At 45.1% G+C, this 27,518-nt stretch overlaps 1 protein-coding gene and 1 pseudogene across 1 annotated transcript in view; one reads left to right on the top strand and one right to left on the bottom strand.

The window, feature by feature from the left end:
- The window catches only part of barc (RRM1_TatSF1_like and RRM2_TatSF1_like domain-containing protein barc), a 44,050-nt gene extending 22,849 nt beyond the window's left edge, over window positions 1-21,201 (bottom strand). Inside the window, exons 1-3 of the mRNA XM_037425015.2 lie at window positions 20,829-21,201; window positions 19,528-19,717; window positions 15,689-15,888 (exon numbers count right to left, since the gene is read on the bottom strand). Coding sequence (XP_037280912.2) covers window positions 15,689-15,888; window positions 19,528-19,717; window positions 20,829-20,978 — 540 coding nt within the window. The 5' untranslated portion in view covers window positions 20,979-21,201. The remainder of the gene's footprint in view (window positions 1-15,688; window positions 15,889-19,527; window positions 19,718-20,828) is intronic.
- LOC142817962 (uncharacterized) lies at window positions 7,340-8,550 on the top strand (annotated as a pseudogene).
- Window positions 21,202-27,518: the final 6,317 nt, after the last annotated feature.

The following is a 27,518-nucleotide window of genomic DNA, read 5'->3' as shown; positions in this document are numbered from 1 at the left end:
AGCGTTGCAGTGTGGCTTACATGCCGGCGCGGGTGACCGAGTCCACGGGCGTGGAAACGCCGTGAACGAAATAGCGCACGGAAGTCGCTGCAGGCAGTTAGGTCCACTGAGACCGGTCTGCCGATGTTCCGCGCAAAGGCGGTAGTCGCCTGGGTCATGATGAGGGTCATGTCTGAACTCAAGGTAGATTGTTGCGTTGTGGTGTCACCCTTCCAAGGCTCCAGAGGTTGGCCATGGGATCCGGAAGGCATGGGCTCTACCGGAGACTTGGCTGGCGCACCCGTGCTCGTCGGGGAAGTCTGGTGGATGTCCGCCTGTGTGGTTGCTATGGATTGTGCTGGCTGTTCTGCCAATAGCAAATCTGTCATCTGGTCCTTGGTCATTGTAGCAGCATCTCGGAAGTTCTGTTGTAGCATGTCGCGGGCAACAACTTCAGCTGCGGGAGACGTCAAGGTAGATGGTAGTGGCTGCTTGCAGGATGCGCAGATTGTCATGGTTGATGGAAGATCTTGTTCATTGGATAATGTCGACAGTGGAAGCTCCGGGATCGGGTGCCAAATAATGGGTGAAAATATCTCGTGCCCAGACTCCGAGGCGCGCGGCAAGGTAGCCGTCGTGGAGTCTGGGGTCGCTGAGGTGTCGCGTGCCGTTGATGTCACGGAAATTGTGCATGTGGCAGGCACCTGCGGTGAACCTTTGTACGTGGGCGCCAACGGAACGCAGCTCTCGGTGGTGTAGTCAGTGGAAGTGCGAGCGTCTTCTACCTCGTCGTCGTGGTCAGGTGCAGGATTCAATGTTCCTGTGACTGGATCTGAGGCAGAGGGAGTCGTAGCTGGAGTGGTGAGGTCGTGGTCATTAGAGGGTTGCGTGCCGTTTGGTAGCACACGTTGCGATGCAGTGACAGCCCTAAAGTCGCGAGACCCTGGGAGCGGTCGGTACGTGAGGTCGTAGCAGGTGAGCAGCGCAGTGCAGAGGGCGTCATATGGCTGCGGGCTCGTGATCGATATGGTAGCAAGATGGCGAAACTCGACCGGCAGCGCGTCGAGCAAGACGGCGTGCATAAGCGGCTGGTCCGCGACGCCATTCACAGCGAGAACGGCGTCGAGCCGCATGAGCCATGCCTCGGGTAAGGCCGGGTGGAACGGTGGCACTGGCGGACAGAGTGGCGGAAGCATGGCAGCTGGTAGCTCGCCAAAGGGCGTGTCTTTCAGGTCACCAATGTAGCGAGAGAGGAAGACGGGACAGCGGCTAACGTGGTCGTGTCGTTCTCTTGCCACTTTATTATCAAAGGCGATTGCCGAAGCGGAGCGGCGGCGGCTGCCACGTCCGAACCGCCTGGCGCGTGAACTCAATCTCCACAGCTCGTGCCGCGAGCTGTCGCATGAGCTGCACGAGAAGCGCAGCGCGGTGGCTAGAAAAATGACGATGATGATGAATGGCGATGATGATCACACTACAGGCCAAAGGTAGTCTCAAAACCATGACAGCACTTTGAGACAAGCCAATCCAGTAGCCATTCTCGCTTGTGGTGGCTGTGGGAGCCGAGTCGGCGAGTCAGCTGTGTGTTAGGCCTATTTGTGCGGCTAAGTGCGGTGGATCACGGTGTTATTTTAGCCTGATAAAAAAGAAGCGGCCGCACCATGCACTCTCGCTTGAAAAAAAGCTGAAAATTCTTCAGGAGCTTGATTAAAGCGGCCTGCCCAAGACGAAAATGGCAAATAAGTACAACATCCCGAAATTGAAGCTGTCGCAGATCTGGAAAGGCAAAGAAAAGATTGAAGGCGCTGTAAATAACGGGACTTTTACATCTAAACGGATGCAGACGATGCCTTATGAGCAACTAGAAGAAGTTATTTTTCTGTGGTTCAAGCATGCACAGATTTACAATTTGCCCATAAGCAGACCAATTCTCAAGAGATCGCCATGCAAACGGGTGTTGAGAACTACGTCCTAGGCGATGGATGGCTCAGCCGCTTCAAACTACGCAATGGCCTGGTCTTCGAACCAACCTGAGGTGAGAGTACTGCAGTCAACAGGGACATTTGCACGGACTGGCAAAAGGGGCGGTTTAAGGAAATTTTGATGAGCTTTGAGCCACGAGACGTCTTCAATGTCGACGAGATGGGTCTTTTTTATGAGGCGCTTCCATCAAAGACTCTCACCTTCAAAGGCAAAGCCTGTAGTGGAGGAAAATGCAGTAAAGATCGCATCACTGTGCCGGTGGGTGCAAACAAGGCAGGAGATGAGAAATCGAAGCTGTTGGTAATAGAAAAATCAAGGCACCCACGTTGTTTCAAAGGCGTTTGACACTTTCCCGTTGCGTACCATGCGAACGAAAAAGCGTGGATGACCATGGCCATTTTCGAAAACTGGCTACGGGAGGAAGACACAAGATTTACGAGGCAAGGCAGGAAGGTTGTCTTCGTCGTGGATGATTTCCCAGCCCACGGTCAGGTTGAAAGACTTCAAGCAATCACTCTGGAGTTCTTGCCAGCCAATGCAACGGCAGTGACCCAGCCGATGGATCAAGGGGTTATTCAAAACATTAAAGTTCATTACCGTGGACAATTTCTCCATTGATTGCTGCTTTGTGCATACAGCAGGAAATGCTACAGCATAGATTTATTGACAGCCATCCACATTTTGGCCCATGCCTGGGAGCAAGTGAAGGCAACAATGATATACAGATGCTTTCATCATGCTGGCTTTCAAGTGCAAGAAGCAGTACCTGATGAAGAAGAAATCCCTGCTCTTGCCGACAATGAAGCAGTACTCAGAGAGTACCCTCTGCCCCTTTCACACTGCAGAACTACGAATCAATAGATGAAAATGTTCGTACCTGCCGTGAGGAGATTTTCGAGGAAATGATTGCCGAAGTGCAAGATGAAGATCAACCTTCCAGCGATGAATGTGGGGACAATATTGCCAGTGTAGTGGTGCCACCGGACCGATCAGCTAAGAGGCTGTTGCACTTTTGCAGTACTATTTTAAGCATAAGGCTTGTCCAGAATTTCTGGCTAGTTGTCGGGCATGGGCGCATACCTTGTGAAAAAACAACTCAATCTTGCCAAACAAACCACCCTTCACTCCTTTTTTTCTTCTACTCATCCTCATGAGTACGGTGAGGTTTGTGCAATTTGAATAAAGATTCTGATTCACTAAATAAAAGTACTTTGCTTAAATGAAACTTCGGATAAATGGAACAGTTTTATGGATCCCCTTCGAGTTCCGTTTAAGAGGAGTCTACTGTACTTGTGTGAAGGCTGTGGCTTTCCCTCTGCCTCTGCTGGACGGTGCCTGCACCATCTGCGGGCACCAGCAGGACACACTCTCTCGTCTTCTGCATCTTACTGCCAAGATTCGGCCACCATCTTCGCGGTGCACCAGGCGCCACGTCTCCAAGGCGCCGAAGCCTTATGTTAGGGTGCCACTACGTTGGAAAGCTTCCGCTACTGGTGGCGGCCATTCTTCTCGGCGCCCATCAGATGAAGACGAAGTGATGAATTCGTCCAAACAGCAAGATAATCCCGTGTTTCGCGTACCCGAGGAGGACTGTGACGGCCCCTCGACGACACCTAACGCCGACGACGAGTGTGTTACTCCGAAGAAGGCGCGAACTGATAATCAAGAGGATTACTGCGATGCAACAGTCATCGACTCCGCGGAAATGAACTGTGATGTAGAAGCAGAAGAGAGGCCTTTCACAACAGTCACGTACAAGAAAGCCCGACCAGCGGGGATACCCGTAATTTTCAAGCTGACAGACCCTAGCGCCTCGTTCTGGAAAGTCAATCCGAACAAACTGGCCAGTGAAGTAGTATCTGCTGCTAAAGAGAAAGTGGAGTCGTTCCGTGTCAACAGAGATGGCAACTTCTCCGTAAGTGTCTCCTCAGTTACTGCATCCTCCAGACTTCTTGAGTTAACACATGTTGCTGGTCTTGAAGTGGCACCGTATATACCGCAGTCGTATGTAAGGAACCTAGGAAAGATTAGACAAGTACCAGTGCAATACAGTGAAGATCAACTGCTTGAATATTTAAGAGACAGCGGTGTAATCTCAGTCAGGACACAAACTAAATGGCTCCATCATGAAGATGGTTCAGCAGAGCCACATTTACTCGGCAGTGTAATTCTTGAGTTCTCCCCCGACAAGCCACTTCCGCCTCGTATTCTCCTAGGCTTCACAATTCACCCGGTGGAAGAGTACCTACAGGCCACTACACGATCTTACAAGTGTCAACGATATGGACATGTTGCCAAATCGTACCATGGACAACTTCGCTGCAAAATATGTGCAGGAGCACATGATTACAAAGAATGTACATCGAGGAATCATCACAAATGTGCCAATTGCAATGGAAACCACGTAGCGTCATATGCTGGTTGTCCGAAACACCAGGCAGCTACTCGACTAAAGCGACAAGAAATTTTGCTTGGAAGAGCTCCAAAAAAGGGATCGCCTTGTCCGAATCCTGAAACTGTGCATCCACTCCCTGCGACTTCAAAATCACAAAAGAGCACATCACCACTGTCGTATGCTGCGGTAGCCAAGGGTGCTTCAGCTCAGAAAAACAAAAGTACAGCTAAAACGGTCCGTAGAGGATGATAACCAAGCGTTCAAAGGCAGACAAGCGACAGCAGGACACCGAAACCATCAGCAACTCAGGATAACCAAGCCCCTACACCTTTCACCTCGCCAAAACCAAAGACACAACAGCAACGTGCACCGAAAACAAGTGATGTGGATATGGTTATGTCGATGCTCTTCCTTGCTTTGAAGGCGATCCTGCGTGTATTTCCACAGGCCAATGACCTACCAGAGGTGAGTGCAGTCTTTTCATTAGAGCCTCTAGCAGTACAACAAAAAATTGTTGTATAGCAAAATGGCTCTACAAATGAACAACTGTTTCCGCAACACAGCTGTGTTTTAGTGGAATGCCAATGGCCTCGGGTCTAAAAGCGCAGACTTTAGGAAGCTGCTTGCTCAGTATAGCTTCCCCGTTCCGTGTCTAAATGAAACTAAAGTTGGCCCTGACTTTAGGATTTCTAACTATGTCACATATGCATCAAGTAGGAATCCAGGCTTAAGCAGGGCACTCTTATGCGTACGGCGCAACATACCCTCTTTTGTTTTATACTCGTCGGACTCGGACGTGGCAGAATTTGTAGGGTGCAAAATTCAATTACAGAAACTTACTATCACCGTAATTTGTGTTTATTCGCAACCATCAACACGCATCTCCGAATCATCTCTGTTCGTTTATTGGGTAAAGCCCAGGGACCTACCCTCATCTGTGGACATTTCAATGCGCACAATACCTGTGGGGCAGTACTCATACCGATTCACTTTGGAGAACACTCGAAAAAGCAATTGATCCCTGTGGTTTTGTTGCACTGAATGATGGATCAGTAACGTTTTTAAGAGATAATAGTTATGCCAGCTGTCTAGATTTGGCTATAGCCTCTCCTAACATTGCACGAGATATGAACTGGTGTACAGACCTCGAAACACGAGGGAGTGATCATTACCCAGTTCTTATGCAACACCCAAGAATGCAAGTGCAAACGACCACATTGATTTTAAAGCTAACTGACTGGAAACTGTTTCGTGAACATACTGGACGTGACTTGATGGGAGTCAATGAATTGGATACATTTATGTCCAGCATTAAAAGCAGTTACTCCCGTGCGACAAGGTTTACAGCTGTCCCAGCAGGCAACTCCAGTGTAGATGCAGACTACGAGCGCCTACAAGGTATTAGAAGGCGAGCAGAATGTCGCTATCGCCGCACTGGGAGGCTTGAAGATTATAAGAAGAGTCAGGCCAAACACATCCAATCTAACCGACACATGCAAAAGTTACGTCGGAAAAAATGGCATGATTTCTGCAATTCATTGACCGCATTTACTACACTTCCGAAAATCTGACAAACAATCACTGCTCTAAGTCATTCAGTATCCCAGCGAAACCCATTCAGAGCATTGGCCATATCTCTTGGATTATCCGAACGTGATGTTTCTAATAAGTTTTGCACAATGCTGACTGGAACTGGGCAATTGGTTCACAACAGTACTGCACTGCCTAGTTCTGTAGAGCAGGAAATCCAAGATGCATACATTTTATCACATGCTCAACTGGATAACACGTATTCTCTACTAGAGTTGCGTACTGCTCTATCACTAACCCGCGTAAGAACGGCAACCGGTCTCGACAACGTATCGTACAGTGTTCTGAAAAATCTAGAACCTAACGGCATGCCAGTTCTTCTACGGATATATAACGACATGTGGACGAAGACGTACGTTCCAATGTGTTGAAAGGTTTCGAGAATTGTCCCACTACTGAAGCCCGGTAAATCACCGCTTTCGCTTGACTCAATTCGACCAGCCAGCCTCACTAGCTGTGTATCTAAAGTAATGGAAAAAATGGTTGACAGAAGATTACAGTGGTGGATTGAAGTTAACAACTCACTTCCAGAACAGATGGCTGGCTTCAGACGACGGCGATGCACCATGGACTGCGTCTTTGACCTCGTTACATTTGTAGAACATGAGATGAGCTGTGGAAACATGGCTGTTGCGGCATTCATAGATATTAAGAAGGCGTTCGACTCTGTGAGCCACCTTTCTGTGCTGCATGGGCTTACCTCACTAGGGGTTCATGGTCGTATCCTTCAATGGATCGCCAACTTCCTATGTAAGAGACAAATATATATTCCAGTCAATAACGGAGACAGCGATCGCTTCAACATGAGCAGAGGTGTACCCCAAGGAAGCGTTATAAGTCCGCTTCTTTTCAATGCTGCAATGGCAGGTCTTTCAGAAGTACTGCCCGAAGCCTTGAACATATCCATGTATGCAGACGACATATGCATATGGACGTCTCACAAATCACTGGAAGTGATCGAACATCGGCTTCAACAAGGGATAGACGCAATAAGTGATTACCTCAAAGAGCGAGGCATGCAGAGTTCTCACGCCAAATCTGTAGTACTGCCATTCACGAGAAAAAGAGTGAGAAACTTGAAGCTTTTTGTGGATGGCCAGAAAATCGAAATCGCACAAAAGCATCGCTTCCTTGGCGTTACCTTAGATAGCCAACTCAGATGGAGTCAGCATATTGCTGATCTAGAAAATCAAGTGAACAGCACCATAAATGTTATACGACGCATCGCAGGAACGAAATGGGGCGGTACATCAGCGTCTCTCCTCCACGTCCATTGCGCACTAATCTGACAGAAAATTGCCTACTCTGCGCCAATTCTCCACAACATCTCTCAGACGTCGCTACACCGACTTCAACTGTTACAAGCACGAAGCTTACGCATATGTCTGGGGGTTCCATAGGCAACATCAAGTTCTTTGACACTGGCAGAAGCAAGAGAACCCAACTTTATAGTAATTAGAAATGTGGAGACATGTCGGCACCTCTTTTGTCTAGTCATGCAACACCCTTCCCATCCGCTCATACCCAACATCGTGAACCGTGCTGGAGCGCAAATACACCATGTGTACCAACAGTACATTTCCCGGCTTCCTGTGTCGACACATTGGCCACTGGACCAAAACTACCCTCCATCGCTGCTTGAGCTACCAACTATTGAAACGTCAATAGAAGGACTTCGCAGCAAACATGAAGTGCCGAACGTTGCCGCTCAGCAGTTGGCATCACATCATCTGTTTGACAGGTACCAAGGATACACTCACGTGTACACTGACGGCTCCGTCACCAAAGAGACAGCGACATCAGCATTCATAATTCCGGAATTGCACGAAGAATATGCATGTCGGTTGGGCCACCACTCTTCTTCAACAACGTTGGAGCTCGTAGCGATTTTGCTAGCCATAAGTTTTATTAAACTGTCAACGACACAAAGAAAATGGGTGGTAATTACAGTCTCTCTGGCAGCACTGGCATGTGTGGAAAGTGCCACTTCAAGACACATTGATGTGCGTGTAGTATACGCTATACTAAAAGAGCTCTCAGAAGCTACGAAGTCCAATCATCTAGTGGCATTTCAGTGGGTCCCCAGTCACTGCGGAATTAAGGGAAATGAAATGGCGGATGAGTTGGCGAAAACCGCTCATAATTCTACGCAAACGTGCCTCGTCCCGGTACCTCAATGTGATGTAAATAAAATTTTAAGAACAACAAAACGTGAATCATTCTGTCTACCTGGTTCACAGACAAAACAAAGGAATCGATCCTATATTCTGTTGATCCTAATCTTGAATATCAATTAGACCGTGACCTCCCAAGACGTATCGACACACCCATTCATCGCCTACGACTCGGAACTGCTTACACAAAGCACTTTCTACTTCGTATTCATCGTGCAACATCGTCAACATGTTCATGCGGCCACGACGACAAGGATATCTGTCACCTCTTGCTCGACTGTCCGAAGCACGACACACACCAAAGGTGACAAGAACAAGAACTGCGTAGGTTAGATCCTGAGCGACCATTCGGGTTGAATAAAATACTAGGTCCATGGCCATCCAAAACAAACGGCAAAGCAGTCAAGGTGCTACAACAGTTCTTCGAAGAAACGAAGATTTGCGACGAATACTGAGCGGACAAAAGTTAAAAGTGAGCGTGTCATCTACGTGTTTGTTCGGCCCATATAGGAGAACTTTTGCAGTCACCCATGTATATATGTATACATGCTATTGTTTTTTGTTTTTTTTTCATAATTTTATTTGTACCAATTAAGTGGAAAGGGGTAGCCGTCGCCAAGTAACGGTGACAAAAACTCCTTCGTTTATTTTCTATTTCAATAAAAAAAGGAAGGACACAGCTCGTAACGAGACTCCAAATCACTTGATGAAATATGGGGAAACGTGGCCATCACTGCTTTTTTCATGTCTTCATCGTCAGTGTTGCTTTACAGTGCTAAGCCACAATAACTTGTGAGCCTTTGATCAGGTCCTGCGTCAGGCCACCTCTTCCACCGAGCGCCTCTCGCTTGTTCGCTTTGCTTACAAGGGAACGGAGTGCCATACTCATCCTTTTCTGTATGTGGTTCACGCAGTCTTCTTTTGTCAGAGGTACAAACCCATACATTTCCTCATTGCAGAGGGCCACATAAGTGTGACTGTCACCGTCACAAATTATATTTGTGTAACAAAGATTATTTTTGCTGAGAGAACGTCCAATAAGCTGCAGTGCAGCTTCCACCTCCATGTATTCAGCAGACACGTCAGTGCTTTTCTGACACGCGTGTGTCCTTTTCCGCACTTGATGTGCAAGGATGCTTTAGGCTATACCCAATTGATTGATATGTGGTGTTTAATGTCCCAAAACCACCATATGATTATGAGAGATGCCGTAGTGGAGGGCTCCGGAACTTTTGACCACCTAGGGTTCTTTAACGTGCACCCGAATTTGAGCACACGGGTCCACAGCATTTCCGCCTCCATCGGAAATCCAGCCGCCGTTCGGCTGGACTCAGTGAGCACCTGAGGCAGAAATTTAGACAGGACTGCACAGTGAAGCACAATACTAGTATAAAATTCTATCACACAGGCTACACCAATGTGTGAGCTGTGTCCGTGCGTCAGCCATGCACCATCATAGACCATGGTTATATTTTTCCTGAAGTTCACTTCCATTTCCTGGTAAGTCTTCTTTACAGCCTCGATTGCATCTGCAAAAACTGTTTATGCAGCTGGCTTCAGCATCTTCTTCAAGTGCTGTTGATATGTCTTCTGGCACAGCCCTCTGTGAGAGACATTCTTGACTGCCCAGAAGTAATTTAGAGCAGTCGGCCTTTTATCGATGCTCCTTATTGCCTACATAGACCGAATAGTCATATTGAAAACTAGAGCACATGGTTTTCTTGGCAAAGTCCGGTGGGTATCTGCTGAGCCACAAAGCGACATGCGACTACCATAATCACAGCAAGGCCATGTCTTCATGTCCTGATGCACAACCAAGCATTGCTCATGTAAAACTGTGCAGAGGGTATTCCCAATAACTACATTCAGGATACTTAGCTGCATCAACACGTATTTTTCTTCTGCCTGTGACGTGAGCATAGCTGTGTGTCCCGGCGGCACAGTCAATGAAAACTTCCACTCAGTAGCGAACATTGTGCCGAGCGAAAACGGTGGTTGACTGGTATTCTGCAGTTTCTGCAGACACAAAACTCGGTTGTATGTGTCTTTGAATAGTACGATGCTTGCCGGGCAGGATCGCAGCATCACCCCACTGATTGTTCTCATCTGCAGACGCGTCAGTCATTTCAACATCACAAGTTTCACAGGCAGTCATTCCACCGTCACGTTGAACAGCGCAATCTTTTTTACGAGGGTGTGCGGCCTTATGTCGATGTATGGTGGCATCAATGTTGCCGTCTTCGAGCTTGACACGCACAGCCATCGCACCTCGTTCACGTTGTTCACTACATCGCTTGACGACTGAGGGTCTAAAGCAGCATCACTTTCGGCGATTGACTGACAACTTGGGAGTATTTGTGATTGCCGAGGATTAGGTGTTCGGCGCATTCGCTTTCCATAAGCGAGCTGAGTCTTGCGTTTCTTCTGGAAGCTTCAATCCATCGCAACAGAGCGAACACAAGTACTCCTAAAAACTTACTTGACACGGAGAGCCGCGTCAGGCGCGCGTTTGGCAGAACGTGCAAAACTCATCAATTGCAAAACGATCGGCAGGCTGCGTTAAACGACTATCATCTCATAAAGATGGTTTGAACAACACTGCCAGGACCGATCACAAAATAAAACAATCACGAGAGACGAAGAAGCACACAAAGAGCGTTTGCAACAAAGAAGTCAAAGCAGGCAAAGAGACGTGCAGTTGCTGGCGGCCCGGTTGGAAGCTGAACACGTGTGCAAGCGCAGCAGCCATTTGAAGCTACTTGCTTCCTCTCATCCTCGAGGAGCGCGCCCTCCATCCAATCGCAGCTCTGCATTTGAGAAGTGGGGCCTTCGAACGCCTTGTGAGGTCCCCAATCAGAAGCAAGTTTTGCCTCGACCACACCGTCAGACCTACCACCAATGCCGACGAGAGAAACAGCAAGAACTTATGAATAAAACAAGACCAAGATGGCGGCGCTCGAATGACATGCATTGAAGCGCCGTGCGCACAAAAATGGGTTTTTTCGCAGTGAGCTATCATACTTTCGGCGATCGCTCACAGCTTGGGAGATGCTGCGGCTTGTGAAATATTTTTTTCATGCACTTTTAGCGTGAATTAGGCGCTGATATTTACACTAGATGTAGCTTATGACACATGCTACCCAAATGTATGGTTTTTCAAAACTCGACTTTATCCCAATTTTTAGGTTTTTGAAAGCCCCGTCCCCCCTCAAGAGATTGCTGTATTCATGTTTTGAGCTGATGACTCTATTTTTTGTAGCTTTATGAGGGTGCATGCCAGCAGTATCCAGGGGCTGAATACTCATAGGCATTGTGTCATTCTAACGTGACATTACTGGTACAGTGCTCACAGATTGAAATGTGCCATAAACAATTGAAGTATAATGACTGGTATGTACACTTGCTAAGCATGGCTGCATCTCGTTGCTACCAATCTGATGGTTTGGTGTTAACGTATGAGTGAAGATAATACGGATGTAACAAGAATTCAGGACAATGAAAAATAGAACCATGTACATTGCCTAGCCTTAAATTGCTACATTTCAAACCATGAGTACTGTACACACAGAGTACTGTACACACTGTACTCATGGCTTGTCTCTGCCTTTTCAGAGACATGACAAAGCTTGACCCTGTGTGTGACTCTGTGTGTACAACACCCCAAAACAATGAAAGTGACCAATTCAAGGCACCTATTTCAGGCATGCTATTATAGCGACAGCAATAGTTTTCAGAACAATGTATGAGAAAGTGTCTCACTTAACTTGGCCAAGAATTTTTTATTTTTTTTTTCACAGCAAGAACCACGAGAGAGTAAAATGCGTGCACTGACACTCAGCGCATATTCCCACACAGCCCCCGCCTTGCTATCATTTTAGCCCGACGTGGTTGGGCTACATGCTGTCAATAAAACACAGCCCCAACGCATATTCGCCCACAGTACACATCAGCGGCAGTGGCTACAAAAAGATGTCACCCTATTTCAAAGAAGATTATTCTTTTCACTACCCAGACGAGCGTAGCTTCAGTACGCATGCCAGCTGCTGCTACTCTATCAAATACTGTATTTACTTGATTATATAGTGAGGGGTAAGGTTTCAGGAAGAAAAAAATCAAACAAAAATAAAAAAGGTGTGTTTATCATAACACTTTTCAAAAACCTTGAAAATTTCGGTAACAAAGCATGAGTTTACATCAAGTAGCGAAAATTGGGAAAAAGACTCACACTAAATACATATAAAAACCGTAAATTGTTGTTCATTTTTATGTTGGTATTCAGTTTGTGCTTCATCAGACTAGACATCCCATATACCTTATTTACATGACTGTAAGTCGACTTGAATGTAGGTTGACCCCCCTAAAATTGCACAGCGAAAAAAGAAAAAAAAAAAAAGGTGAGCACGAGCATTTTTCGGAAAAAAAAAATTATTTTTTGACACATTATGAAGCCATCGGTGTGCCAAGGTGGCTTCACGGCGGTGCTTGAAAGCCGTTCAGAAAAGCTAACTTCACGAAAATATGCGGGGACTGTTTTCAGGGAGACTTTTGCAACTGAAACTAGGTTTCGATTCTGGGTCGACCCCAACTTCGATTGATTGATATGTGGGGTTTAACGTCTCAAAACCACGATATGATTATGACAGACACCATAGTGGACTCCGGAAATTTCGACCACCTGAGATTCTTTAACGTGCACTCAAATATGAGCACACGGGCCTACAGCATTTCCACCTCCATCGGAAATGCAGCCGCCACAGCCGGGATTTCATCCTGCGACCTGCGAGTTAGCAGCCGAGTACCTTAGCCACTAGACCACTGCTGCGTGGCCCCACCCCAACTTTGGATTTCAAGTTATGACAAAAGAGGTGGACCTACAAACTTGTAAATACGGTACATACTACAAAGATATACCAAACTTAATGGGCATCAGACAACAATTTGTGGGGGCAGACTGGTCTTAGACATTTTGCTTGTTTATTTTTTCAGTGATCTTGATTAAACTGCACGACTATACAGTTTTGTCTGCAGATTTCAAATGTTTAATTAGTTTTCCTGTAACTCATCTTGTTCCTGAGATAACTTAAGTTCACCTCCTATTGTTTAAGGCCACCATACAAAAAAGTGCTTAATTAGAAGTGATATTTAAGATATTCCAACATAGACTAATTACTATAGATTGAAAGAATGCAAGAGTATTTTTTTAGGCCTTTCTTGGTTATTTTACAGTAAAATTAACTATCCATTTTCAGAAGTAGTTGGACTTGTGTTACAATTGTGATGAGCAATTAATTTAAAAGGCTTGTGCTCTAAATTCTGCTCCCATACTTGCATTCTACACACATACAGGTTTCCACTGAAAAAAAATTATTGCTGTACCTGCCCTAGCTGCAGAGACATTGAGGCCTCAAAATTGAACAGTTGTAACTTTACTTTTCTTAGAAAGATGGAAAAAAAAACTGATAACACCCAGTTTCTTCAAAACACACCAATAACGATGTGCATGTTTTGCAATGCTGATTAAGGTGCTCATAAATTCGTAGCAGAGCTTCTAACATAGATGCAGGCCAATTATAAAGAAGCCTCGGAGTCGGTTCCCTATTTTTTGCAAGTTATGCATGTTAACAGCACCAAGAATCTGGACAGTTAGAATGACATTACAAAAAAATTACCACTTCCTGGTGTGTGAAAATTTGCAAAGAGATGAAAAAAATACTTCCAGAAACCAAATAAGTCAATTTTAAGAAATGAATTTTATTGTCACTTGTGGTCCCAAAGACCAGTCTGCTCCCTTAATATACCGTATTTACTCGCGTAATCTTCGCATTCGCATAATTCTCGCACCCCCACATCTCCCAAGAAAAATACGATTTTTGTTTCCTTGAGTAATTATCGCTACCTCCGAAAACTGCCGCAATAATGTCGTCTGCTCGTTTCAGCTTCTGATGATGATAGCACGTGCCATGTGGCGCCATCTCTTAAGCATAAAGCGTACTATTGCATGCAGATTCAATCTAAGTCAAGCCAAGCCAAAGTGGCCAGTGCGCGTTGCGGCGTGTTTTGTATGCAATGTCGGGAATCTTGGCACGTTATGGGGTGATACTGAAGCTACACGGCTGCTTCAAGTTGCAAGTGATAGATCAGGCACTAAACGACGGCAACAGGGCCGCCGGTAGGCCCTTCAGAGTCTACGAGTTTTGTGTTCGCTACTGGTGATGGCAGCTGAAAGCCACCGAGACGCGTTGGGCCTGCCGTGGGCCTAAAACTGGGATTGATGGTAAACTTTATTTCTTCAGAAGGAAACTGCGGATGATTCTGTTAAATAGCCATCAGCCCAATACTGACGTCCTACGCTTACCTTTTGAGGGCTCCTGTTGAGCGACGAATGCTACTGTTACGCTTGCAACCAATTCTCGACTATTTGCTTGCACTTTTTGTGTCTCAAATAAATCTTGCCTTGTATAAACTGTGCTTTTATTGTTGAGGTAAGTTCTAATTAGTACTTCTTAAAGCTTGCTGTAAGTTGCTGGTGTGAGAATCCCGATTTGCGGCCACTTCGTTTTCTTTTTCACTGTGTATGTTTTCGTTAAAAGTTTTCCCCGCGTAATTCTTGCAACCGCCAACTTCGCATCAGTTTTCTGGTGAAAAAATTGCGAGGATTATGCGAGTAAATACAGTAGTATTATCTGCTGCCAACATGAGGGTTTTCTGCCAAACACAATGATGAGGACACAGGAAGAAAAAGGAGACAATGCTAGACAAACAACCAAAGGTTTATTGATAATTTTACTCTTTTTTGAAGTGTTGATTATTAATTTTTGTTCTTTACAATGGCTTTTATACATTTTTGTATTTTCCTTATGCATAAACAGGAAAAATGGATAATGATGAATGTGCATCAGTTGTCTACTGCTATAACAAATTATTACCAGACTTTCAATAGCCAGTCCAGTGATCTGTTGTCTTCCTTTTCGTGTTCTCGTAAGTGCGCTTGGTTGGAAACCATCCACGTGATGGGCAACCAATTAGCTCAGGCAAGCAAAATTATGTATAGTGCTCCTGATATTGTGACAAATGTGAATCTGTTGATTTGTTCCTCAAAGGCAGCATCAAAATATTTTCATCTATTTATAATTGTGAAATCCGTGTGTTGAACAGAAAGGCCTCTTGTATTTTTAAGGTACTGTACCAGCTGTTATTCTAATAAGGAGCGCATTTCGTAGCATGCTTCACCACATGACGCTTAGCTTTTTTGTGAGTATTTTCACCTGACTACGCTGATGTATTGTGGTGTAACAAGGTGATTCTTTGTTATCTACGTTACCTAGGCCAGAGTGCTTATCTTTGGCTGTAGGACTGTGAGTGGTGAACGACCGATCGCAACCACTTGCATCGTGTGCTAATGGCACTGCTTGCAAACACTGATTGCTTGCCACGAGCAGTGATGCAACCAAATCAGCAGCCCCTGCACTGACCACATCAATAGATCATATCTGATTTCAAGATCCCATACCAAACAGCAGACATGGGTGTAAGAGCAAAAGAATCCATTCTATGTGGGTGCACATACCTTAATATAGCAGCACAGGGCGTCTCCCTTGAGATGGCCGTCAGCCGTGCGGTACAGCTTGATCTTGAACTGGCCCTTCTCGTCCTTCATCACCAGGCCACACTTGCTCATCAGCTCAAAAAACTCTTCCTCGTCAATGTCATCCGGCAGATTGCTCACGTACACCCGGGTGTTGTGGGCGTCATCAATCTCGAACCAGCCTGCAATCAATAAGAGTAACGCGACCTTTCGCTGATCCCTGCTTTAAAGAGACACTAAAAATAATAATACAGTCGATCCTCGAAATATCGAACGGCGCGGCGATCGCGAAATAGTTCGATATATTCAGAATTCGATATTAGAAAATCACAAAAAAAATGCGTCAACAGCTTGCTGAAAACAACCAACGAACCGTTCAAGCGTGGTGCAGTAAATACTCACTTGAAGATTCAAACATAGTATTTATTGTGTTGGTTTAAAATATTAAAAAAGAGTAGCCTGCTTTTTGTTGGCCATGGCGTGTTTGACGACTGCGTCCTCAATATAGTCCAGGCGATCCATAAGTGATAGGCCGGTGCCTTCAATCGCGCCGCAGTGGCAGCGAACAAGGGCCAAGGCAGCTACGACCTCAGCTGATGTCGGGAGCGGGGCACCATCAGCGCTTGCGGGATCCACCTCGGTAGAGTCTTCATTTGGCTGCTCAGCAGTAGCTTCGGCGACAATCTCCACATCCGTGAGCTCCGCCGTTCGGAGTTAGGCCTGTCGCGCACCACAGCGCACGACAGGCCTAAGGGCCAAACCTTACACCAAGATGTCTTCTGGTGCAGTGCCTTATAGGGGTGGGGGGAAGGAGGGATAAAAAGAATAGAAGGAAAATAGATGAGGAAATAGACAGGCAAGGGACGAAAAAAAGAAGGAGATAGGAAAGTGGGGATCCGATCGAAGCAGTCCAAGGGCGGGGCGCCACAATGCGAGAGCTGCACGGCGTCAGGAGACCGCGGAGGGCGAACCAGTCGGCGGGAGCTACGCTGGCGTCGGAGATCGCGAGGGCACAACCGTCCAGCTTGAAATCCTGTGAGCGAATCCTTCCAACAAGTGCGCAGTGTGCCGTTGACACCATAGAGACTGCAACGACTGCAAGCTGCAAGGCTGCGGCGCGCGTACGCCGCTACCTTAAAAGTGGCGCTCTCAAGCGCCATCGATGTGTGCAGCATTCGTAAACGCCCACCGCTCTACCGCTACTTTCGAGAGTTGCGGTAAAGCTCGCCGCCTGTCAATGGAGCGCGGGCAGTTTGCGGTGGCTGAGTTCGATATATCCATTATATGTCAAACTTTGTTCAAAATAAAAAATTAATAATGCATGCGATTTCCCGCGTGATATAGGAACCGTTCGATATAGGCAATAATTCGATATATCCGTGTTCGATATATTAAGGTTTGACTGTAGTAATATAAATGGTAGCAGTAATAGTATTATAATCGAAATGTGACCACTGCAGCTGGAATTAAAGCAACAACCTTCAGGCCAGCAGCCCAGGCTGCAGACCAAGGCAGACTGTATTATTGAAAAGATAGCAAGAACATAAATATACAGTACACCAAGATGTCTTCTGTTAGGCTAATGCTTATCCTATTACATCATGCGACAATACCAGAGGTGCGAAACCTAGAACCTCTTTATATTAAAATTTCGTTACGTGTAAGTAAAACTCACTGCGTTTGCAAGATCTCTCGAATCACTGGTGTGGAAATGCCACGAGAGACAAAGCAACCTTATTCTCGCATTCTTCAAACTTTGAAACAAAGCACCAGGCAAGTGAACCTTTAATAACGACTTCATAGTGGTATCAGGGTTTGCATGAAAGACATGGCATGTGGCGCATGCAGCAAAGCACAATGCCCATGAGCAAGCATCATGGCACCGTTTAAAATAGAGAAAACAGAAGCAGACCTTTAGGTGCTTCCCTTTGTTTATCCAACATTAGTTCTTTCACACAGTAATCTTGTGGTGGCAATATCTTGTGCCTTAATGGACCCCTGACATCTAATTTGGAAACACAAGATGCTTGTGTTGTTTGACAGTCCTGCACATGGAGGCACGTCTGACTGATTAATAGTGAGGAGTGTTGCTTTAGAGATATTTTATTGTGGTTTTAAAGTAAGGGTACCTGCTCGTCCGAGTATTCAGGCACAATCGACATTTCCTGCGGTTTGACAGAGACAGGGGGCATTGACGTGACGTTGCATAGGTTAAGCAAGTATTGTTCACTTTGGAGAACATTTGCGGGGTGCACAAAATACCCCGACTGGCACCCGGCAAGAGCTATTGTTCATCAGCCTTGGTGGCAGCGCGAGAGAATTGAGCGAGCCTCTTTTGCTGGTGGTGTTTGCCGCGAACGGTTGTCTCTCACAGTGGGACCCAGTGCACAGCACCGCGGGCCGTCTGCCCTCGTGGTGAGTCAGGCGTTGGCGACACCGCCTTGTTTGTCCTGTTGTTGAGTGTGGTCTAATATTGTGCAAGGTTGTCTTGGCGTGTTGATCACAATTTATGTATAATTATTTGGCTGACGATATCATCATTTTGAGAGTAGTTAAATAAATGTGTATTGTTTGTCTTGGTTCATTCTGACCGAATCTGCCGTGTTTGTTCACTCCAAGAGTGTCGCTCTCTGTACGCCATTTCGAGATCCCACACTGTTGTCGAGATGCTCTCAAGGTGGTTTTGGCAGCTTACGCCACGAAAGGTTTTCTTTTGTTCCGAGGGGGACACGCTCAAGCATCCACATTATTTCATTCTTCTTCACCCGGAGGTTCATCTATTAAAACAGCGCATTCAGCGTCACTGAAGCTCGAGAGCACATAGTCTATGAGCTAGTTTCTTTTGGTATTTAGGCCAGTGTTTCAAACTGATGCAAGATCATTCTGAATTAACGAAACTAGCATTAATTATACAATGCTTTACAACATTAACGGTTCGATTTACATATTACCAGACATAAAGCTACAGATTACTGTAAAAAAGTCACAATCAAAACTTTCACTGTCAGGGGTCCTTTAGGATAGTCACACATTATTTAATGTTCAGAGATTAAAACACATATTACACACTTTGTGAGACATATCAAGATAAAGGTACCGAACGTGCAAAAAGTACCTAAGATAGAATCAAGGATACATGTATTATCTACAATGCTCAGCACGAGTAGGAGCCAAAAGCTTTGGCAAAAGACTTGTATTCAGAACAGCAGCCATTACAGGTAACTTTGCTTCTGCAGTGACATAGTGAGAGACTCACTGTAAAAACGTTCTGACACAGGGGTCTGAAACATGTGGCCAACGGACCTTTTGTGGGTTGCGAGAGTGCTTGTAGCATTTTCTCACCTATCGTAAGAAATAGCACTTTGTTCAAGTAAGCAATAGAGACAGGAGTGGTCTGAAGCATTCATTTTTTTCATGAGACATCCCCTTCAATCACTATCAGTTGAAACATCCAACGTTAATCGAAAACTTTATGCTTCAGGAGGAGCATCCAAGTTTTAGTGATTATGGAAATCAGTATCGACATGTTTTTCGAAACTCGACGTCCTCTGCAGAAACGACCAAAATATATCGGATATGGGACAGCTACTCTTTCAAAAGGCAACAGGTGACATTTTGTGCATGGAAACTCCTCCCTGCTCCTACCACCTTCGCTACCCTGCCCATGTGCGACTCAATCTCATGACTGCGGCCCACTAGCCGTAGTGCATTTGAGACTTCAGATCTAACAATACATCTTCACGGCTCACAGTATTGTAAATTAACGATGGCGTCAGCTGCACTTTCACTGATATAATATAGGACACGAGCTCAAATGCTACCTTGTTCACTTTGCTTTCCCTTGGCTGCCTTTTTCGAAGGATCCTCTGCGCGATTCTCTAAAGCGGGAGCCGTCTTCTCTGGCATGGCAGCCACCTGGCTCGAGCCACTGGCGCTACTGACTCCTTCGGAAGGTGTCCCCTCAGCCGTGCCATAGTTTGCTTGATACGCAGCCAGAAAATCCTCTGTCAGCTGAAATGGAGAGAAGCCCATGGATAGGGCACCTATAAGTATATCTAATCATTGTCGCATTTTTCGTACATGCCACAAACTTGAAACATACGTTGAGAATAATGTGGGTTTGGCCCGAAACCAGTTATGTCTGTAGAGCTGTTGGTGGCTACCAACAACTTAGTAGGACATAGGTGAGATGTTACAGTGAAGTAGTGTGTTATGTGCAGGGCCCGCTTATGCCAAAGCACAAGTGCATTACCCACACTTCATTATTGCATTCTAAGGTGACCGATCAAAGCCGTTTACACATGGGAAAGAAGAGGCGTTGGTCATCTGATAATACAAACCACAGATGCACATGCAAATCAATCCGGCTCAGCACTAAAAGGCCACTTAATATCTATGCTACCAAATGCCCTGATAAACTGAATTCACCCCTCAATTATCATCCATTCGGATGCAGTTACAATTAGGGGACAAACGATATTTTGCAGGCACTTCTTTTCAACGGAAGCTTTGCACGTCTTCTCACGCTTTGTTTTGCATTGCGTTTCTCATTGTCAAAAGTAGCGTTCAGTTGCAAGTTCGGAATTCTCGCTCTGTACTATTTTGTTTCACTGTAACGTTATTTGGTCATGTAAAAACACACACACACACAAAAGCATACACACACCTAAATCAACGCACGTCTTACAAATGCTGGGGTCTACATTATAAGCATTTCAAAAAATAATCAAGCTATAAGGGTCATGTTCATTAGGTGCCTTTGCATCGCATATAGCTACTAACATAGCCTCTTTGCCTTCGATTAAAGAGGGCTACAGGTTTCAAAAAATTGTCCTGCGTTAAACTTCGGTCAACATCAAGTTTACCAACTTAGGCAAAAAAACGTCGGCGCAGCATCGTCTCATCTACCTTGTCGGCGTCTAAACAACCAACCAAATTAGACTGACACGCAGAACTGGGCGACTGAGTGATATAACATTTTGGAGGCAAGCAAAATGGAACAGTTGAGTCACCCAAAAGTCTTACGCAGGGCTTCCAGTGAGAACTCGAGTCATATAAACGAGTGGCCAGTATTCGCTTAGCGCAAGAGAGCTACGATGCATTACCGAAGGAAGCGCCAAACCTTAGGAAACCAAGCGTGTTTCTCGTGGTCCCACTCGTAAACAGTGCCATCATTGGGGTCTACGTAAGTGTATGGATCGGAACCGCCAGACTGTTGGCGTTCTTGTTCCGCCTTCTCCAGTTCCAACTGATGCTGAAACTCGTCACTCATCGTTCCACAGAGCTAGGCGGCTGGTTTCAAACACTTGGCCCGTTTCACCGAGCTGATGAGCACCACTCGAGTTCCAGGAATCATATGTTCACGCTGGCCACAAGATTAACATGGTGCACATTTGCCACACGAATAATCAGAACACAGAAACAGCCAGAGCTACGCGAAGCGCGCGGTTGATATCGTGGTCGGGTTCGGTAGACGCACTTAACGCACGCCAACCGCCAACCAATAACTCCAACGATTATGGCGGTGAACAGTGTTGCTTCATTACTAGCACGACTGTTCTGTTCTAAATTTGTCGAAATAACACCTGCAAAATGACAACCTAGAGCACAAAGGTTTCTCTAAAACTTTCTTAGCTTTAATATTTTTTTCTATTAGTAATACTCACAAAATTGTTGCGTGAAATTGTGCATTGTTTTGCTTAATTTCTAGCGCATTTAAAATTAAAAAGCTTGTTTAGAAAATTGTTGGAAACTTGCGCTTCTCCACAGCATCGCATGATCAAATGAGGCAAAAGATAGAGAGCGCGCTTTTTGATCCATGCTTTTTGATAGAGAGCACGCTTTTGAACCATGCTCTAGCCGGTGGCGTGCACGAATTCTCAAGTTAGCTGTTATGAAGCGACTTCGGACGCGTGATTACGGAGCGCGCTTTACGCTCCAACCCTGAGACGGTGCACGACAGCCTACGCGAGAGCTCGTGCACGCTACGGCTGCCGAAAGAATGACGTGTTTCGGACTTTCTCTTCCGATCCCCGCTAATCCCTACTGAGGAAGCAACTTATCATTCGCCATGCAACGCTTGATCGCCCCCGTAAGTAGGCGGTGGAAATTGCCGTTAAGCTAAGCTCCAAAGGTTTTGCACTCGAGTGCATTCGAGCATGTTCCTTTGGAGTTCGGAGCGCACTAACTTGACGCGCCAAATGAGGCGATGTGGATTCCGCGGTATATCAGTAAGCATATAGGCGTGCGCATGAGGGCGGGAAGGGGAGAAGGCCGCCTCCCCTAGTCACATGGGGGGGGGGGGGCACATCTGTATATACCTTTTTATTTTGCAGAGAAAGCTGTTATTAGATCGCAACGAGGGTCGTTTTTGGCGCCGTAGTTGTCTGCCGCCGGGAATCGTAACCACAATCACGCGAAATAAGAAAAAAAAATTTAAGACAGAATAGGACCCCCCCCCCCCCCCCAAGTCTTCTACGTGTCATTTTAGCATTCTACCACTGAGTCACGCCAGTGCAATTTTTTTTGCTTTAATGCATAGAAATAATGGAACCAAAATTCACATATATCTATACAATTTATCGTTTCAAAATATATATTCACGTGCACACATGCACAAGGCATAATTTCATAGAATTCAACGAACCTTCAAAAGGCCGGTATACCAACACACAGGTCCAAAAGTCCAAGCCACTCCGGAACAGGGTCGAAAGTCTCTACTACACTACGCACATTGGCTGCCTCATCTCGGAAAACAGACTTGGTCGAGCGAGGTGGCTCAGCATGTCTGTCAATCACGGACAGTGCCTGTATAAGGTCACGCTCGGCGTGACATCCCCCGCCCCCTTTCTTCTTGGTAACACGTCTTCCCGAGAAACGAAACCGGCTCAGCGTGGCAACACCTTCCACGCTTGCCTGACCCGTTCCCGACAAACGGCATCCTGCAGCTTCCTCCACCTACACTACTCCTTCCATGAAACTGCCTGTCCGGTGTCGACGAAGGCCACAGGCAACGAGACCGGGGGTTAAAAGGAGCGCTTGGGAAAAGACGAGGGGTCTTTTTGCTGCAAGGAGAGCTTGCCGGCTAGACACCGGCACGAGCCCTTTAGGCCCCTTGCGGGTCATACTTTTTTGCTGTCTTTTTGAATTGTAAATAGTTGTGTACATCAACTTGTGTTAGTAAAACGCCCAGTGGTTAAGGCGTCTTCCTCCGCAGAACAGTCATGAAGACGGCGGCGATCATTCTCGCGAAGCAAAGAACCCGGCTTTGCTTCGCCTCCGCGAACCTGGTCCGAACCATATTCGGAGTTCGGATGAAAATTTACTATACGCATAACATAATTAAATCGTACCGTGCATTATTGTTGATGGTCTTTTTGAACGATAGGTACCTTACATTATGAGCTGTGATTTCAATTTTTTTATGCCAATGACATACATCACGGCAATGTATAAAACAATGCTCGATTGTTTCAGGGTCGTTGCAAGGCCTGCAAATTTACGTACTAGGAACGTAATTTGTCAATATGGTAGATAGGGCGAGTTGGTGATACATGACTGTTTTTGAAATGTGAGTGCACTGCTTAGACGCGGACAGAAAGACGGGGACAAGCGCTTACTACCAACTGAAAATTTATTCGGAAAACTGTGAAATATATACTGACAGATGAAACAGTGTCATGGCAAATACGATAAGACCAAATCATGGACCAAAATAACAGAGGCGATAAAAGATCTATGTACGTCAGCCCCACCCTACCAACGCATACTGTGCTTTCGAGTGATTACTTAACTCCTTTGGCATCTGCTACTGTCTGAAAATGCTAACTCCTTATCGATTTCGTCTTATTGTATGTTCCATGACACTCTTTCATCTGTCAATATATATTTCATAGTTTTCCGAATAAATCTTCAGTTCGTAGTAAGCGCTTGTCCATGACTTTCTGTCCGCGTCTAAGCAGTGCGCTCTCATTTCGAAAACAGTTAGTACTAGAGCACACATATACATTTTCCATGAATCCACGTTTTTACAGGTAATGTGGATGCGTCTAGCTGAAAGAAAAACGTTTTCGCTGCTGGCGATATACACATTTTACGCACACGGTAGAACACATCATGACCATATCGAGATAAATATTGCTGTTGGTAAACAGGTTAAAGGAAAGGGTTGCTGGCAAGTGCAGCAGTGAGTGTCGTTCTATCTACACTGTGTAGACATTCTAAAGTAAATCTGGCTTTCAAAAACTGCCCTGTCTTACCAACTTCCTTTAAGAAACCCCATGCATATTTGCGGGTTTTCAGCAACTCTTGTCGTTACAAAAAGAAACGGGAGGTGGCAAGGACGACGGTTCTGGGTAACAGTTGAAGAAATGAGTGACGCCCATCCTTGAATCTCCGTCGCAAAGTGGCCCTATGCAGGCTTGATGTTGAGAGAGGAATCGCTTCAATATGAGTAGTAAAGTGTTTTGGAACATCAAAGGAACAACCAGGCGTCACACAATGCGAATTGCGTAACGAGTGGGTTGTCGAATGTTCCAACCCACTACAAAAGCTTCAGGCATACTTCTTCATCGTCGTCAGCCAAAGCATGAAACCATTGCACAAAATTTCTTGCAAGTGTGTAGCGGGTACCACACTTCTCCGAAGTATGACGAAGAATGACATAGATCTAATTACTCGTTTTTTTTTTTGCCAATGCCCCAGAGTGAGTGTGAGAGATGCTTTCAAGCCACCACCATCATCATCATCAATGTCTCCCTGCTGAAGAGAAAGTGTGGGGATTCATGGTGTAGTGGGTACTTTGCAAGTGTGCTTGAGGGAGTTGAAAAATGCTCTATTGAAAGGCCGCTCTTCCAGCTTTCGCTGTAACTGTGTTGCGCCTTACGCTTAGGCCTGGCTTTTTTTCTTTCTTTTTTAATGTAAACAGTTGGGTTAGGCCTGTTTTTTTATTTTCAGTACTTCTGTTTTATGTTATCATGTCCTTATGACTTCTCACGAACCACGCAAACAATGTTACAATGAATGGCACTATATGCCAATGACTGAACACGTTTTTAGCATAAATTCAGAGACGAGTTTTTCTTTTTTTAAGGGGTAAATTGACAAGCTTACAGGCAAGTTCTCCTGCTGAAGTAGTGACATTTGGGGGCATATGCTTCTTCAAGGACATGATTCTTCACTTCATCGCCTTTTCGATTAGGGATGTCAGGTTGGGTCTTTTTTTATAAGGAGTGCTGGCTATGGGTGCAATCATTCGGGAGTGATAAGTGAGCCATTCTACGTTTTAAAGCGCGTACTGCAGCCTCGTTGTCAAATGTGACAGAAATATCATGAGGCCTAAAGTTTCTTACACTTATCTATTTTTATTTATTTATTTACAGTATACTGCAGTCACAAAGAACCATGCAGGTGGGAAAATATACAGTTTGAAATTTACAAGCACAAATGGAGCCGTAAGGCACACAAGCTCACAGAAAAGGGAAACAAAGTAATCTTACGGCATATCTAGAAGTATTACCAGCGCAGCCTGTCAGTATAAAAAAATAATACAGTTCTTAGGAGGGTGACGCACACTATAAGAAGTATAAAAGTAAACAAAAAAGAACTCTTCCCGGAATACGTCGGGTACGTAAATGCAGTATTCGCAAATTATGAAGTACCACTGCATCAATAAAACACGTAGTGAAAAAAACGACGAAATGCAAAAGTGAAAGCGATGAACATTCACTGGTTTACTGCATTTCCAAATCAATAAGTAGCGCACTTTCAAATGCACTTGCAGATTTTAAAGAAACAATATTTTCAGGCAGCGAATTCCAACCAGAAATGGTTCGCGGAAAAAAAAAGAATACTTAAAAAAATTAGTGCGCGTTTGATAAGGAAATATATTATGTGCATGTCGATTTCTCGATGTACGTGACAAAAATGGCTGAATAAATGCACGCGCATTCACATTAAGTCTGCTGTGATAAAGCGTAAATAAAAATTTAAGTCTTGATATTTTCCTGCGCTGCTTTAAGGTTGGAATTTTATTTGCCAGCATTAAAGATGATGGTGAATCTGTTCTCTTATATTTGTTGAATATGAAGCGTACTGCCCGCCTCTGTACTATCGAGCCTATGCTTATCTTTTTTGTAGTGGGGATCCCAAATTACGCCAGTGTATTCAACTTTAAATAAAACATAAGTTTTGTAGGCGAGAAGCTTTGCATCGGGGGCGCATTTTTCAGTCTGTGCCTAAGAAGGCCAAGTTTGCGAGTAGCTGCTGTACAGATGTTTTCGATGCGGGAGGACCATGTCAGTTTGTTGGAGATCGTCAATCCCAAATATTTGTACTCCGTGGTTTCTGCGACGGTGTCAGTATTAACTTTATACGTGTATAAAAAAGGTTGGCTTTTATTGCTTGCGCGTAGCAGTACAGTTTTCTCGAAATTCAGGGACGTTGACTATGTTGTGCACCATTCGTGGATTTTTCCTAGACTAGAGTTTAAAAAAGTTTGATCATTTTTGCATGTTACCTTTTTGAAAATCAAACAATCATCGGCAAACAGCCTAATTTGCACATCAGGACACACAGCCACGGTTATAACGTTCACATACATGAGAAAAAGAATTGGTCCCAAGACGCTTCCCTGAGGCACACCAGACGTAACTGGCAAGCGCGTGGTCGAGTATCCATCAACATCAACAAACTGAGTTCGGTTGGGTAAGTACTGTTTTATCCAATTTATATAATAAAAGATGGTAGGCCAAATCTTTGATGTTTGTTTAGAAGTTTACTGTGGGATACAGGGACAAAGGCGTTGCTAAAATTCAGAAAGATTAAATCAATCTGACCGGCCAAATCGAGGGTTAAAGCAGCCTCGTGAATAGTGGTAGTAAGCTGTGTGATTGTTGAAAGGTTTTTACGAAATCCATGTTGGTGATCAGATAGCAGCTTATTATGTTCAAAAAAATCGGTTATGGAATGTACGAGTATGGGTTCAAGTATTTTGAAGCAGAAAGACGTCAGGGATATTGGGCGATAGTTTTCTTTCTTTTAAGCGGTCTCCTTTTTTGTGAACTGCCACTACCCGGGCGACACGCCAATCATCTGGAATGATGGCTAGCTTCAAACAGGAACAAAAAATTACAATGAGAATGTATGACACAGGCTCGGCATACCGGCGCAAAAAAGCATTGGGAATGTTGTCTGGGCCACCTGAAGATCTTCCTTAAGGTTCAGTAAGAGAGAAAAGACACCTTCTACAGATATAAAGTTATCGTCAAAATCTGATGGCCCAAATGACTGGAGGCTACTTTCGGCTGGAGAGAATACAGAATGAAAGTATTCATTCAATACGTCAGCTATGCCACTAGGTTCCGTTATAAGCACATCCGCTTCTTTCATTTTGTCTATTTGTTTAGGTTTTGAGCCGAGAAAACGCTAGAACTTTTGAGGATTTGTTTTAATAAAAGTAGACAAAGTAACCTCAAAATATTTGTTTTATTTTGCGCAAGACAGCACACGGTGTAATTCTTCTCGAAGTTTACGCAGCGATTCATTATTGGTGACCTTTTTTTTTCTTTGCTTGTTTAAGCTTGCGCTACAAATAAAAAATGTTTCTATTAGCCCAGGGGTTGTGTCAACCTGACTTAATACGCCTCGTAGGAACAAAATTTTCAATTCACTTTTGAACAGTTGCTTTAAACTTGTTCCACAAAGTAATACTATCATGGTCGCGCAAATTACCTGCTAGTTCTCACAGCTCGTCGAGAATAGTGTCATCATTCGCCTGATGAAAGTTTTTGACAGTTTTGCTCTTTGGCTGAGT

This window comes from Rhipicephalus microplus, chromosome 5, assembly GCF_043290135.1.
Source record: "Rhipicephalus microplus isolate Deutch F79 chromosome 5, USDA_Rmic, whole genome shotgun sequence".
NCBI classification, from domain to species: domain Eukaryota; kingdom Metazoa; phylum Arthropoda; class Arachnida; order Ixodida; family Ixodidae; genus Rhipicephalus; species Rhipicephalus microplus.
Note: the sequence above shows the minus strand (reverse complement) of the source record. Positions and strands in the feature narration are given on the sequence as shown.